Raw genomic sequence first — 16,399 nt, 5'->3', positions numbered from 1 at the left:
GTTAGGCTTGAAAGGCTCAAACGGTTCAAAGATCTCCTAAATCATCCCTAAGTCACCATCGTTCGTATTTTTGCTTTGAGGGCTAATCAGACGAGTTCTAGGTATCGTTTTTCGATTTTTTTTTCTTTTTTTTTAAGTTCACAATTCACCAATTCACTATCAATGAGTAAAAGTTTGACCAGGTGCATTGAATGAAAGTTGATACAGAACTGGTTCATGTCTGACCCTCTCCTTGAAACTACGACTCCTCTCATTCAATACTAGGCATGAAACTATTTCTTGGGTGATCCAAAATCTAACAAATTAATCCGATTATTAAGTGAAACAAGAGTTCTTTGTCTAAAAATAGTTCCATCCTTACGTGAAAAGTGTTGTTAAGTGTTGTGCAACGATGTGTAACAAAACTGACCCACCTCCACACTTTGAAACCGACAGTGCCCTCAGTGTAAAACAGTATAATATGAACTAGCAAGAATGTGAAAACAAATACACTTCCCTGGTTAAATGTTGAGTACGTGGTGGAAAGAGGTCGAAATCAACAAATCCTGGTCTATTTGAGGTTCTGAACCCGTTCGCCCTGATAGACTCCCCCACATTTGAAGATTCCACCACCCGTGAATAGATTATCTGCACCACCATGAACTGAGATTAACTCATGAGATATGCATGAAACAAAAAAGAAAGAAAACAGAAATAAAATAAGAAAAAAAAATCAAACTAGACACTGGGTTGCCTCCCAGTAAGCGCTAAATTTAGAGTCGATAGCCTGACCTTACTCCCTTGATTCAGTTTGGATCCTGCAAATCCACTGTGGTCGGCTCATCGGGTATGGCACCACCATGATAAACCTTCAGCCTATGCCCATTCACTTTAAATGCTTCAGTTGCTTCGCTAGTGATCTCCACTGTCCCATAAGGGAAAACTTGCGTGATGGTATATGGTCCTGACCACCGTGAACGCAACTTACCTGGCATCAACTTCAGTCGAGAGTTATATAACAATACCTGTTGACCCACCAAAAATTATCGATGAACAATGTTCTGATCGTTCCAACGTTTGGTTTTCTCCTTGTAAAGCTTGGCATTCTCATACGCCTCCAACCTAAACTCATCCAATTCGTTTAGCTGCAGCACTCTCTCGTCACCTGTGGTTTTAGCATCAACATTCAGAAATTTAGTAGCCCAATAAGCCTTATGTTCAAGTTCTACAAGTAGGTGACATGACTTTTCATACAATAATTTGAAAGGGGACATGCCAATGGGGGTTTTAAAAGCAGTGCGGTACGCCCAAAGTGCATCGTCGAGTTTCCTAAACCATTCTTTCCTCGAAGCACCGACAGTCTTCTCAAGAATGCGTTTAAGTTCTCTGTTCGAAACCTCGACTTGGCCACTAGTTTGGGGGTGATAAGGTGTTGCCACCTTATGTCGGACCCCACACTTAGCCAACAGACTGTCAAACTGACGATTACAAAAATGAGTACCCCCATCGCTAATAATGGCTCTAGGTGTGCCAAAAAGTGAGAAAATATTTTTCATAAGAAATTGAATGACAACCCTAGAATCATTAGTTTTGCATGCAATTGCTTCCACCCACTTAGACACGTAGTATACAACCACCAATATATATTTGTTCCCAAAAGAAACCGGGAATGGCCCCATGAAATCGATATCCCACACATCAAATAATTCACACACAAGAATATTATTGGAGATAATTCATGTCTCTTGGAGATATTACCTGTGCGCTGACAATCTCGACATTTTGTGACATATTCATGCGCATCCTTAAACAAAGTAGGCCAATAAAACAAGACTGAAGGACTTTGGACGCAGTTCTAGTTGCCACAAAGTGGCCTCCAGCTGGACCAGCATGGCAATGAAACAAAATTTCACTTACCTCTTCTTGGGGGATACATCTACGAATTATACCGTCTGCACATATTCTAAACAAATAAGGATCCTCCCACAAATAATACTTCAGATATGAGAAAAACTTCCTCTTTTGTTGATAAGTAAAATGGGGAGGAATGAACTTGATAGATAATTAACAAAATCGGCATACCATGGTAAACTGTTGATTTCAAAGAGTTGTTCATCCAGGAAATCGTCTCGAATAAAGTCATTACCTTGAACAGGATTTTCCAATCGCAAAAGATGATCTGCAACTTGATTCTCTGTCCCCTTCCTATCGATTATCGTCAAGTCAAACTCCTGTAGAAGAAGAATCCAACGAATTAGCCTTGGTTTCGCATTCTTTTTAGATATTAAGTATTTCCAGGCTGAATGGTCGGTGTGCACTACAACTTTGCTCCCTATTAAATATGATCGAAATTTATCCAGAGCAAAAACTACGGCAAGGAGCTCTTTTTCTGTAGTGGCATAGTTAAGTTGCCAGCTGACAGTGTCATGCTAGCGTAGTAGATGACATGGATGCATTTTTCTCTCTTTTGTCCCAACACTGCCCCTAGCGCTGTGTCGCTTGCATCACACATCACCTCAAATGGCGACCCCCAGTCAGGTGCTATCATCACAGGTGTTGTGATCAATTTCTCTTTCAAAATCTGAAATGCCTGCACACACTCATCAGAAAAATCAAAAGGCACATCTTTTATCGTAAATTAGTCATAGGCTTGGCAATGCTAGAAAAATCTTTTATAAAGCGTCTGTAGAATCCCGCATGCCCAAGAAAACTACGCACTCCTCTAATGTTGGTTGGAGCTGGGAGTTTCTCAATTACTTCAATCTTTGCCTTATCAACCTCAATCCCATTCTCAGAAATTTTATGCCCCAACACTATTCCCTCTCTCACCATAAAATGACATTTTTCGCAGTTTAAAACCAAATTCGACTCCTCACATCCCTCCAAAACCTTAGACATGTTAATTAAACAAGTATCAAACGAGGAGCCAAATATAGAAAAGTCATCCATGAATATCTCGATAAAATCCTCAATCATGTCATGAAAAATTGCCATCATGCATCGCTGGAAAGTTGCTGGTGCATTACATAGGCTGAATGGCATCCGCTTATATGCAAATGTCCCATAAGGACAAGTAAACGTGGTTTTCTCTTGATTTTCGGGATCAATGGGAATTTGCATATAACCTGAATAACCATCTAGAAAACAATAAAAAGAATGGCCAGCTAACCTTTCTAACATTTGATCAATAAACGGGAGGGGGAAATGATCTTTACGGGTGGCGTCGTTAAGTTTTCTATAATCGATGCAAACTCGCCACCCTGTAACAGTTTTCGTGGGAATTAATTCATTATTATAATTTTTCACAACAGTGATCCCACCTTTTTTGGAACAACTTGTACTGGACTGACCCACCTACTGTCAGAAATCGGTTAAATAATACTTGCGTCCAGTAGCTTTATCACCTCTTCTTCACCACCTCCTGCATAGCTGGGTTTAGACGTCTTTGGGGCTGAGTAGATGTCTTGTGATCGGCCTCCATCAGAATCTTGTGCATACACATAGAAGAGCTCATTCCCTTGATGTCTGCAATGCTCCAACCTATAGCTTTGATGTTATCCCTCAAGACTCGCAATGCTCCAATTACTGGCAATTTATCATTATCAAGCAAAAACAGATATTTTAAGTGCGAAGGAAGAGGTTTCATCTCTAGGATTGGGGCTTCTTCGATGGATGACTTTAAAGGTCTTGGGATATGACCAAGCTCCCCAATCCTAGAATTTACCGTCTTTGAAATTGGTTTGCCTGCTTCCAGATACTGCATGTATTCCTTAATATCCTCATTTTCCAACTCTCCTGGGCATGAATCAGTCAAACAAATCTCCAAAGGATCTTCACCTACAAACCACACTCAACAAGCTCGTCAGTAGCATCAGTTATAAAACAATCAGATGTATCATCAAGATATTTGATGGACTGGAAAACATTAAACACCACACTCTCATCATTCAGTCTCAACACCAACTCACCCTTTTGTACATCTATCAGAGCTTTCCCAGTGGCTAAAAACGGTCTTCCTAAAATAAGAGGAATCTCACGATCCTCTTCCATATCTGACACCACAAAGTCCACTGGGAAAATAAACTTGTCCACTTTCACTAAGACATCCTCTACTATTCCCCTAGGGTATTTAATAGATCTATCGGCCAATTGTAGGGAAATTGTAGTCGGCTTCACTTCACCTATTCCTAGCTTCTCAAAACATGAATAAGGCATTAAATTAATGCTTGCACCTAAATCACATAACGCCTTACTAAAGATGAACTTCCAATAGTGCAGGGAATAGAAAAACTACCTGGATCCTTAAGCTTCGGGGGTAATTTATTTTGTAGAATCGTAGAGCATTCCTCCGAAAGCTTAACTGTCTCAAAATCAACTAATTTTCTCTTGTTTGATAAGATCTCTTTAAGAAATTTTGCATATGAGGGCATTTGAGCTAAAGCTTCTGCAAATGGGATATTTATATGCAGCTTTTTGAAAATCTCCAGAAATTTCGAAAATTGAGTATCCAATTGCAGTTGCTAAGCTCTTTGGGGAAAAAGGGAGTGAATTAATATCAACATTGGAGTTCGAGTTCAGAGACTTACCTTTCTCCCTTGTCTCCTCTGACCTTTGCTTGGATAGTTCTCTTTCCTTCACATCACCTTCAACATCGACCACTTCCTGCTTCATGGGAGACGTCACCGTGACTGCATTGACACCTTTTGGATTCTTTTCCGTGTCACTAGGTAGTGTACCCGGAGCTCGTGTAGCCATTTGTGTCGCCAACTGTCCCAGCTGAGTTTCAACTCTTTGCATCATGGCATCATGATTTTACCATCTCATCTCATTCCCAGCTATGTACTTAGCGAGCATATCTTCAAGATTTGACTTGCCATCTTGTTGTCTGAAACCGGGTGGCATAGAAGGTCCAACACCTTGTGGAGGTTTTGGTGGTTGCTGAGAAGGCTTTTGCTGTGTAGGATGTTGTGGAGGATTAAACTTTAGTGGCTCAACAGAATTTTCTGACCGTCTCCACCCAAAATTCGGATGATTCCTCCAGCCCAGATTATATGAGAAGCTGTATGAATTGTAATGTTGTCGGCCTTGATTTCTCACATAGTTCACTGAGTCTCCTCCAAAACACGGTATCCCCTCATAAGACATATCCGGAATAAACGGCACATCATTAGATGATCCCCCAACCATCTCAACACTCTCTTGAATTTGATGTACTGGCTTGACTGGCATTGACTTATTTGTTTGTAACTGAGCCATCTGGTGTGTCAATCCATCAAGCTTTGCAGTGATTGCTGTCAAAGCATCCATTTCCAGAAATCCTACCTTCTTCTCCCTTCTGTTATCTTGCCAACCTAAATTGCTTTCGGCCATATTCGATATGATTTCCAGTGCAGCAGTCGGCGTTTTTCGATATAAGCTTCCATTTGCTACCGTATCAAGCATAGATCTCACAGCTGAATCTGCCCTGTAATAAAATGTCTCAACCTACTGACCTGTCGAGAAACCATGTCTAGGGCACGTTCTCAACATCTTTTTGAATCTTGTCCATGCTGAATTCAGTGATTCTCCATCTCTCTGCCTGAAAGATGTGATCTCATTCCGCAATAGTGTAATTTTAGTTGGGGGGAAGTACCTGTGTAAGAATACCTCTACTAATCCATCCCATGTAGTGATTGAATCAGGTGGTAGATCACGAAGCCATTCCATAGCGTCTCCTTACAGGGAGAATGGAAATAGTCTGAGACGAATGGCATCCCATTGCACTTGATTGTATCACAGATTGACAGAAAATTTTCTAGATGTGCATTGGGATCTTGAGAAGGTGATCCTCCAAATTTGACTTGAAGTTGGATCATCTGCATGATGCCCGGTTTAAGCTCAAATGTATTTGCCTGTATTGTAGGACGCACAATACTACACCCATAACCTCCGAACGTGGGTCGATGAAGTTCCATCAACGTACGATTATCCTCTTCTCCAGCCATTTCCTCAACCTCTGGTTTACGGTCTATTTCAGATTCTGCTTCAGATTCAAATTCCAGAGTCAAGTTGTTGTTCCTTCGAGCTCTGCGGATACTGCGGAGAGTGCTTTCAATCTCAAGATCAAGTGACACTAGATTCCTGACGTCTTGAGCATGGCTAACCCCTGAAATTAAAAATTTAAGTGCACGATTTAAGCTCCAAAAGAGTATAAAAAGCTGAAAAAAAAAGTTAATTAAAATGCCAAAGAAAGAATGAAAAATTTAAAGCTAAGAATAAAAGCCTAGTCTCAAACAAATAATTTATCCTAATATTAAATAAATAGTCCCCGGCAACGGCACCAAAAACTTGACCGACGATTTCGGTTGGGAAAAATTCTAGCAAGCGGACTAGGTCAAGTTATAGTAAATGAACAAAACGTCCAAGTATCGATCTCACAGAGACTATTATTTAATTACTAAGATTGAATTATTCTATTTAATCTAGGCAAATAATAACGATCTATTTGATTATTATTCAAACTAGGTAAATTTTAAACTAAATTATGCTAAATTAACGACTAAAATCAAATTTCAGAGAAGCTTGGACTTGGGGATTTTCAGATTTAAATAAAATGACCGGGAACACAGGACGGTAACAAACTCTGATTAAAATCATGCACTGGAATTATTTAACCACAGATTATTTCGAAGTCACTATGCAATCCTCTAATTTAATTATAAACCTATTTCTAGAATTTATAATCCTATTTTCATTTAACAGTCCAATTATTTCTAATTGAATTTAATTAAACAAAAACGCATGTATCAACGATAGAATTACAGCTGTCGCCTAAAATCGCACACTGAAACCGAATACTATTTCTAGTCGATTTAACCGTGTGTTGATTAATATTTTTGAAGCTAATTTCAATCTATTCCCTTTCGAGTCAAGATCGAACGACAAACATGCAAATAATTTGCCAGATTAAAAGCACGAAATTTATGCAAACATTATTCAATAACATAAAACAATTTTATAAATCAAACAATCCAATAAATAAACAAAATCAGTCGTCCCTATCGTGGTCCCGATCACAAGAGAAACTACTCCATAAATTCAAAACTAAAATCAAATTTAATGTTTGAATTCATGTCTGAAAATAAGAAAATAAAAGAAAAGAGAAAATCTCAGTGATGGTGTGCGGTTCTTGCGTAAGAAGTGCGCGGATTCTCCTCCTTTTCTCCTCAGTCGTCGCCGTCGTCAACGATCCAAACTTTCCTCCAAGTCGGCTCTTTTCTCCATATTTTCGACAACCCCTTTTTTTCCTAGGTTTTCCCTTTTATTTTCTTTCCAAATCACGACCAAATCTTCGCCAAAATATCGATCTGATATCATGTACACGGACCCCGTGCATGCATCAGGCTACAGGTCCGTGTATGTGCGGTTCAAATTCTTTCCGGGAAATGGTAGACACGGACCCCGTCCAGGGGTCCATCTATAGGTCCGTCCACACACCGTAAATTTGATTCTCGGATGATGAGGGACGGACCATGTGCATGGGTCCGGAGTGGGGTCCGTGTAGTCTCTGGATTTCGCTTCTTTGGAGGTTGATGTACACGGACCCTTACACGGGGTCCGTGTAAGGGTCTGTGTTTGGCCTTCGTGTTTTTTTCCTATTTTCCGGGTGTTTCTGACGTGGCATTGCGAAATTTAACTTCTTTCCATTTCTTTGGCTTTTATCATCTTTTGGTCAAACCTGCAAACAGCCATAATAAGACGAAATAAGCGCGAAACTCGGAATAAAAACGCCAGATAAGCACGAATACGACAAAATAAAGTCCCTAAAATGCTATATAATTCGTGCTTATCATTAAGCCTTCATATAATTGAGAAAAAACAGTCCAAATTTCAAATCTATGATGTGGAAAAAGAGTAAGCAATTCTTTGTATCTATCCCAACAGTGATAAAAAGTTTCTCTTGTTTTTGAGTGAAAGTGATTTTTTGCCTTTTTAAAAAAATTGTTCTATGAGATGGAAAACAAATTTCAAAAATTGTTGTTGCAATTCATCCCAAGTTCGAATAAATCCTTATCTAAGATTTTTTAGCTAAGTTTTAGCTTTATCTTTTAAAGAAAAAGGAAAAAAGTTTAAGTCGAATGTTGTTCATGCTACAATTTAGATCATTATATGTGTTGCGCACTTCTTCAAACTCTCGTAAATGCATGTATGGATTTTCAGAATCTAAGCCATGAAATTTGGGTAAAAGTTGGATAATACCAGGCTTAAAATTGAAATGAGATGCATCAGGGGGAAAAACTAGACATGAAGGTGCACTAGTACGTATAGGATTCATGTGATTTCTAAGTGTTCTTCGCCTATCATGATCATGTTGAGATTTAATTTCATCTTCATTTCCTGGATGGGTTCTTCCGCCATGTTTTGTAAAAATAAAGGGTTATTTCGAATGATTCGACCACTAAGTTTACGTGACCAATGCTCATGCAAGTGCAAAATAAAAACACACAAAAGCAATAAAAATTCAAAGAAAGAAAAAAAAAACTATAAAAAAAATTAAATAAACTTGAAATTAAATTATCGATCCCCGGAAACGGCGCCAAAAAAACTTGTTGCGACTTTGATTGTTGTAATCCCAAGAGCAGGTTGTCCACAAGTAGTATAATTCGGTGAGTCCGAATATCGTATCCACAGGGAAGCTAAGGTAATTACAAGTTCACTAAAATGTCTTTTTGTTTTTTTTTTCTTTTTTCATTTAATTGTTTGAGTCTTTAGTTGGAAATTTTTAATTGTTCAAATTTTAATTTAAATAGTTGAGATTAAATGATTCACTCTTGGTATTTTAATAAAATTAACATTAATGAATATTATTGAAATCCACTTAATAAAATGGTTCCAATATATTAAATAATCATATTTATATTATGTTATATATTATAATCTTATAAGTATATAATATGTAACGTACCGTATTTTTTACTACAAAAAATTTGCGGAAAAATTAAAAAAAATTTAAATAACTCGCGAACCTTCAAAATTTGATAAAATAAACTGTAGTCTAAAAAATGGTTGCAACAAAAGATCTAAAAATAAAGTTCACCAAAAGTATCTGATTAAAATCTCGTAACCAGTAACATATTATTTAAATTAAATAACATAAAATCTCTACGCAATCTGATTAAAATCTCGTAAATATGATTAAAATCTCGTAACCAGTAACATACTAACAAGTAACATACTATTTAAATTAAGTAACCAGTAACATACATAAACTTTATGTTACTTGCGTACTTGTACATAATGAACATACATAAACTTCATCATTTTGTGTAGAGACATGTTTCAAAGCAAGTGACCCATACATAAATACGAATGATCAGACTAAACCACAGTATTGTGCTGACAGAGAAGATCCACTGCCACATACATGAGATCTCCGTTCATGCTTTAACGGGTGGATTGGTCCCAGTTCATGCTTTAATGCTTTCCAATCCCGATCTAAACTCGTTCATGCTTTAACGGGGTGGATTGGTCCCTGGTCATGCTTTACCGGTTTTAAATTCCATACATAATTGGTCACAAGATATTTAGCATACCTCAAAAACTTAAAAGTATTTTCTTTGTACGTCAAACATACTTACTTGGCGTTGAGTGATTCATTGGATCTCGCTTGGGGCCACTGCTGCTACATACTAACAAGAGTTCAAGCACTTAATTTCCATACTTAGACATAATAATCGTGCTCACCACCCAAAATGACAATTTTCTTATGATGTTCTAAATCGCTCCCAACTTGACCTCCTTTAATCATCGTACTAAACCATGACATCTACTCCCCAAACAAATCCTAAAATGATGTGTGAACATTTCCCAAAACATAGAAGACATGAGCCTAAAATAGTGTTTTTAAAAAGTCATGGACGAGCGCGTAGGCGCTCGACAGTGCTGCGCTGCGGCACTGTCCAGCGCCTAGGCACTAGCACTGCCGCAGGCCAAGCACTGCGGCGCCACAAGGGCAGCGCCGCGGCGCCTGGCTTGCGCAGAACGGGCTCTGCTAATCGTGGGCACAACCAACCCAAAATAACACATTTCGATGAAATTTTAAAATTCATGCACAAACGACTCGAACCGATGCAACAAGACTCCTCTTAGGACGCTATGACAGGATTCAACTCAAACAAATGTCCCCAAAACAACGACGCACAACAACTACGCAACAATATCCATAAACATGAATTTTGACACCAAAATACTTTCTACGACTTCTAATGTAACCAAGTGCCTATCGACCCTAGACGAAGCACCAAACATCAACTCCGCATCATTCTCACCATGCTTAAACGCAGCAGCAGCCACACAATGTCCCCATCGAAGCCTGCAACAAGTAAACCTCAAGAATGCATCAATAACATAATTTTCAGAAAACGTAGTTTGAGCAGTCCAACGAAAACTGTCATAACTCACTCAATTCTTATCCAAATATTTTGAAACTTATATCAAATCGAAGGTATCAAAAAGTTTTACGTTTTATATGTTGAAAGTTTTGCCTAGTTCTCGACCGAAAAATCGCAATTTTCAAAATACAATGAAAAACGAAATTCTAGATCTAATATTTATTTCAAAACTGATCCAACCAATTTTCTGCTCAAACTATAAACCTCATACATGAATTTTACGCATAATAAACATCAACATAAAAATTATTACAAGATCGACGTAGGAAAAACAGAATATACGTGCCTTTTGATGTGAAAATCTCACGATATGGCGATACCGAAGCGGAAACAGAGCGAGGCTTGATCCGGGACGATTGTGGCTCGATTTCCTTGAAGAAAATAGATGAAAATTTGCTGAAGATTGGAGAGGGAGGGGGCGGCTCCTCTAAACTCAAGGAACCCTAGGTTTCTATTCAAAAAGAAGAATGAATGGATGTGTATGTGTGTGTTGTGTGAAAAACATATAGATGTGTGTGTTTAAGTGTGCGTGCGTGTGCGTGTGTTTGCTTAGTTAGGGGAATAAAAATTGGCTTAGTTGGCCAATTACTTTTCTAATTAAAATACTAACTCTATTAACAAAGAATTAAAATGCTAACCCCTAAAAATCTTGAATAAAATCTCTTGGTTTTAAAAAATAAAAATGCATAAGTACGACATCCTTAAAGTTTTTAAAAATCCTAAAATCACCTAATAATTAAATTAGTCTTTTAAAATGCTACAACTTAATAAATTATTTAAAATACCCCATCCTTAACTTAAAATAATATACTGCATTTAAATTTGCCAAAATCGTCGCCGATCTTTTCCTCGATCCCGCGTCGAATAATCGCCTAAAACATGAAACTCGAAAAACATTTTAACGTGCATCACACAAACTTAAATAATTTAAAATAATTCATTTAAATAAGTCATGCATGGTTAATGCTCATTTTAAATTTAAATAAATTATTTATGAATTAAATAATTGCATGGGTTTTACGTGTACTGAGTTTTGTGCTCTTCAGTTCCTCCCCCACTTATATAAATTTCGTCTTCGAAATTAAACCTTACCAAACAACTCTAGGTAACGAGTCCTCATGTTTGCTTCGGTCTCCCAAGTGGCCTCCTCCACTGATTTTTTTAGCCACCGGACTTTGACCAACTTGGTTACTTTGTTCCGAAGTCTCCGCTCCTGTCTGTCTAAGATTTGGATAGGTCTTTCCTCATATGACAGATCTAGAGCAAGCAGCAAAGGCTCATAAGTCAAAATGTGCGAAGGATTAGCCAGGTACTTCCTCAGCATCGAGACGTGGAACACATTGTGTACCCCTGCCAAATTCGGCGGAAGGGCAACAAGATAAGCTAGTGTCCCAACTCTGTCAAGAATCTCAAACGGCCCAATAAACCTCGGACTGAGCTTACCTATCTTCCCAAATCTCATAACACCCTTCATGGGTGCTATCTTTACAAAAACGTGATCACGTACGGCAAACTCTAGATCCCTTCTCCTCTTGTCAGCGTAACTCTTTTGGCGACTCTGGGCGGTCTTCATCCTGTCTCGAATCTTGACCACCACATCTGCAGTTTGAACAATCTCTGGACCAAGTTCTGCTCTTTCACCGACTTCATCCCAATGAATCGACGATCTGCACTTCCTTCCATACAATGCCTCCTAGGGAGCCATTACTATAGATGATTGGAAACTGTTGTTGTATGTAAACTCCACTAGAGGTAGCTTCGATTCCCAATTCCCCTGGAATTCGATCATACAGGCTCGCAATAAATACTCCAAAATCTGAATCACTCGCTCAGACTGGCCATCTGTCTGTGGGTGAAAAGCTGTACTGAATAGAAACTTCGTCCCATCGCTGCATGCAAACTCTTCCAAAAGGACGGTGTAAATCTCGAGTCCCTGTCGGACACAATCGAAACTGGGATAAAGTGAAATATGATTATCTCTCGGATATAGAGATCTGCATACTGAGTCATGGAGAAAGTCGTCTTCACTGGCAAGAAATGTGCCGACTTAGTGAGTCGATCCACTATGACTCAAATGGCATTGGATCCTCTGACTGATCTCGGCAAGCCAAAGACGAAGTCCATAGTGATATTCTCCCATTTCCACTCGGAGATAGGGATCGGCTTGAGCATTCCTACTGGCCTCTGATGTTCTGCCTTCACCTGCTGAGAAGTGAGGCATTCAGACACAAACCGACGGATGTCTCTTTTCATATCTGGCCACCAATACAAACTCTTCAAGTCTTTGTACATCTTGGTGCCTCCTGGGTGAATGGAATACGGTGATGCATGTTCTTCCGTCAGAATATCCTCTCTGATCAAATCAACACTAGGCACCCACATTCTACCTCTGTATCTTACAATACCATCAGACACTGTGTAGAGTACACTGCCCTTGGCCTCATCTTTCATCTTCCATTTCTACAATTGCTCATCTGAAGGCTATCCTCTACGGATTCGATCTAGCAAATCAGATTAGATGGTCTGGGAGCTCTGCCCTTGGAATAAACCTCTAACCCAAACCTCTTAATCTCAGACTGAAGAGGTCTCTACACTGACAATTGTGCTACAACTGCCACTTTTCTATTCAAGGCGTCTGCGACAACATTAGCTTTTCCTGGATGGTAGCTAATTTCGCAATCGTAGTCTTTTACTAACTCCAACCACCGTCTCTGTCTCATATTCAGCTTTTTCTGCGTGAAGAAATACTTTAGACTCTTGTGATCAGTGAATATCTGGCATTTCTCGCCATACAAATAGTGACTCCAAATCTTCAAAGCAAAGACAACGGCGGCTAACTCAAGATCATGAGTCGGGTAGTTCTTCTCATGCACCTTCAACTGTCTGAAGGCATAAGCTATAAATCGGCCATGCTGCATCAACACTGCACCTAACCCGAGCTTAGATGCATCGGTGTATAGAACAAAATCTCCTTGTTTTGTTGGCATGGCTAACACTGGCGCTGAAATAAGAGCTTGCTTCAAAGTATCAAAGCTCTTCTGACATTCATCACTCAACACGAACTTGGCATTCTTCTTGGTCAATGAAGTGAGTGGCACTGCTATTGAAGAAAATCTCTGAATAAACTTCATGTAGCAGCCTGCTAAGCGAAACTGCGGATTTTTGATGCATTCTTCGGCTCAACCCATTCCTCAACAGCTGCTACCTTCGCTGGATCCACCTCAATGCCACTGCTAGAAATTAGATGACCAAAAAATTCTACCTTCTCCAACCAAAATTCACACTTACTGAACTTCTCAAATAACTTGCGATTCTGCAAGGTCTGTAAAACTGTTCTCAAGTGCTCACTGTGCTCCTCGTGGCCCTTAGAGTATATAAGAATGTCGTCAATGAACACTATGACGAACTAATCTAAGTAGGGCTGGAATACTCGATTCATGAGGTCCATGAAAATTGCTGGAGCATTCGTCAGTCCAAACGGCATCACCAAGAACTCATAATGCCCATACCTGGTTCTAAAGGCTGTCTTGTGAACATCTATGTCTTTCAACTTCAGTTGATGATATCACGACCGAAGATCTATCTTAGAGAACACTGAAGCTTCCTGCAACTGATCGAACAAGTCCTCGATCCTTGGTAATGGGTATTTATTCTTGATCGTTACCTTGTTCAATTCTCGGTAATCGATACACAGTCTCATGCTCCCATCTTTCTTCTTTACGAAGAGCACTGGTGCGCCCCATGGTAAGAAACTAGGGCAGATGAATTCCTTGTCAAGAAGCTCTTGAATCTGTTGTTTGAGCTCTAACATCTCGGCTGGAGCTAGACGGTACGATGCCTTAGAGATTGGCACTGTGCCTGGCATAAGGTCCATATCAAACTCCATCTCTCTCTCTGGTGGAAGGCCTATGACGTCATCAGGAAAGGCGTCTGGGAAGTCTCTGACTACGGGAACATCAGATATAGACGGAGTGGGCACGTCAGGTGTGGAAATAATGCAGGCCAAGAAGGCCTGACACCCCTTATAAAAAAGCTTCCGTGCCTGCATACAAGAGATCATGTGAGAGAAACTTCTCCATCTGGCTGGTTCAAAAAGAAACTGCTCCATACCCAACGGTCTAACCAATACCGACCTTTTCTGAAAATCAATCAGGACTCGTCCTTCGTCAGCCAGTCCATACCCAAAATAATATCGAATTCTGGCATTGGCAACACAATCAAATCTGCTTACACTAGGTGGCCTTGCAGTTCGAGATCAATGTCCCTGACCACGCTAGTAGCAGACAATTCTTCCCCTGATGGGACTGTCACGGAATAATCCACGTCAAGGCCGATGGTCTTGATATCCAAGTGATTAGCAAACGTCTCCGAGATGAATGAATGAGTGGCCCCGGAATCTATCAAGGACTTAGTAGCTAATCTCTTAACGAAAATATTTCCTGAGAGACATTAGCACAATACAAAACTTATATCTCAAAATTCTAACCTTAACCGCATGCATAGTAAAAATTATACCCCATGTCACTCAAAAATATTACTAGCACACTAATACTTCCAAATAAATTCAACACATGCATGAAAAAATAATACTAAGCCTACGTAGAAAAGTTTACCGGTCAGTAATGTCGTGTCTGGGTTCGCCTCTTGAGCATGCATGGTGAACACCCTGCCCTGGGTCGGCTGCCTCCACTGAGGGCACTCCTTTAGCATGTGGTCACTTGCTCCGCACTTAAAACACTTGCCTGACCCATACAAACACTGTCTCGGGTGCTAGCGGTTGCACTTTGGGCACACCGGGTACTCTCCTGGCCTCAGGGGAGCCTTCTGCTGCGGAACAGGGCCCTTGCCTTTCGGTGGCCCCTGATAAGGCTTCTTCCCTGGCGGCCCCTGGTAAAGCCTCTTAGGCTGTGGTCGCTGCTGGTGCTTGATAGGGCCTCTTGCTCTGCCTGTCATTTTTGATATCCCTCTGATCCTGTTCTGCCGCCAAAGCTCTAAACACGATGACTGTGTAAGTAGTTGGACCAGAAACTCAGATATCACGGCGCAAGATCAACCACAATCCATCAATGAAATGCCTCAAATTACTTTGGGCATCATTAGCTATCAGGGACCCAAAGTGACACCCCTCTCAAACTTCCTGACAAACTCTGCAACACTACCGTCTCCCTATCACAGTGTCATGAATTCCCTGGTCAGTCTGGATCGTACTTCTTCAGTCAAGTACTTGGAGTAAAATATCTCCTTAAAGCCATCCCAAGAAAGGGTCTGTAAATTCACTGATACAGACGCACTCTCCCGCCATAGTCTGGCGTCTCCGGTCAGTAGAAATGTGGCACACCTGAACCTATCTGCATCTTGCAGCTCCATAAAAATAAAAATCACCTCGATGGACTTAATTCATCCCTCGGCTATCATCGGGTCAGTGAATCCCGAAAAATCCTTTGGGCTCATCCGCTTGAACCTCTCGTACACTGCCTCTGGTCTGGACCTATCCCCCGTATCAACTGCAGCCTGGGTCCCCGCAAATTGTGCGAAGAACTGAGTCATACCTGAAGCATCTGTGCCTGCATATCTGGCGGTGGAGGAGGTGGTGCGTCTCTCCCATCCTCTCGAGCCTCTCTGTCCTCATCCTTAGCTTCGCAGTTAACCATACGTCTAGGAGGCATACTGTTCCAAAATTTACCCAACACGTAACCCCAACATGCATGAATAATTGATATGCACGTAATTTGAACTTGAAACATGGACATGCTGAAATCATAACTTAATGCTTAATACATGGAAAAATTCAAAAACTTAAAACTTACAGACTTGAGGTGTGACTTCGTGAGCTTCTCGCAACTGGCAGTAGGCGTAACCCTTTACAAGAACCCCTCTCATATACCAACTGTAACGTACCGTACTTTAACTACTTAAACTCTGCGGAACAATTAAAAATTTTCTTAAATAACTCGTGAACCTTCAAAATTTTATAAAATAAACTGTACGTC

The 16,399-nt window shown here is 40.1% G+C and overlaps 1 protein-coding gene across 1 annotated transcript; it reads right to left on the bottom strand.

The window, feature by feature from the left end:
* Positions 1-785: 785 nt before the first annotated feature.
* LOC140835874 (uncharacterized) lies at positions 786-4,734 on the bottom strand. Its single transcript, XM_073201285.1, has 11 exons — positions 4,566-4,734; positions 4,274-4,423; positions 3,825-4,211; positions 3,384-3,774; positions 3,232-3,239; positions 2,737-3,116; positions 2,495-2,569; positions 2,126-2,210; positions 1,738-1,931; positions 1,055-1,457; positions 786-967 (listed from the first exon to the last, which is right to left on the bottom strand). The coding sequence occupies exons 1-11, from the start codon at positions 4,732-4,734 to the stop codon at positions 786-788; spliced, it is 2,424 nt and encodes an 807-aa protein (XP_073057386.1).
* Between the last annotated feature and the right edge of the window lie 11,665 nt (positions 4,735-16,399).

Source organism: Primulina eburnea, chromosome 7 (genome assembly GCF_022965805.1).
Source record: "Primulina eburnea isolate SZY01 chromosome 7, ASM2296580v1, whole genome shotgun sequence".
In the NCBI taxonomy this organism is placed as follows: Eukaryota; Viridiplantae; Streptophyta; class Magnoliopsida; order Lamiales; family Gesneriaceae; genus Primulina; species Primulina eburnea.
This window is presented reverse-complemented; position numbering and strand designations above follow the sequence as displayed.

Bases quoted from the DNA above. Each gene is read 5' to 3' on its own strand.
- LOC140835874 (XM_073201285.1), bottom strand. From the start codon at position 4,734: ATGGCTACACGAGCTCCGGGTACACTACCTAGTGACACGGAAAAGAAT. The intron at 1,932-2,125 runs GTAATGACTTTA...GAATATGTGCAG, and splicing joins ATTGGAAAATCCTGTTCAAG to ACGGTATAATTCGTAGATGT. The intron at 1,458-1,737 runs GTAATATCTCCA...TGTAATCGTCAG, and splicing joins TCGAGATTGTCAGCGCACAG to TTTGACAGTCTGTTGGCTAA.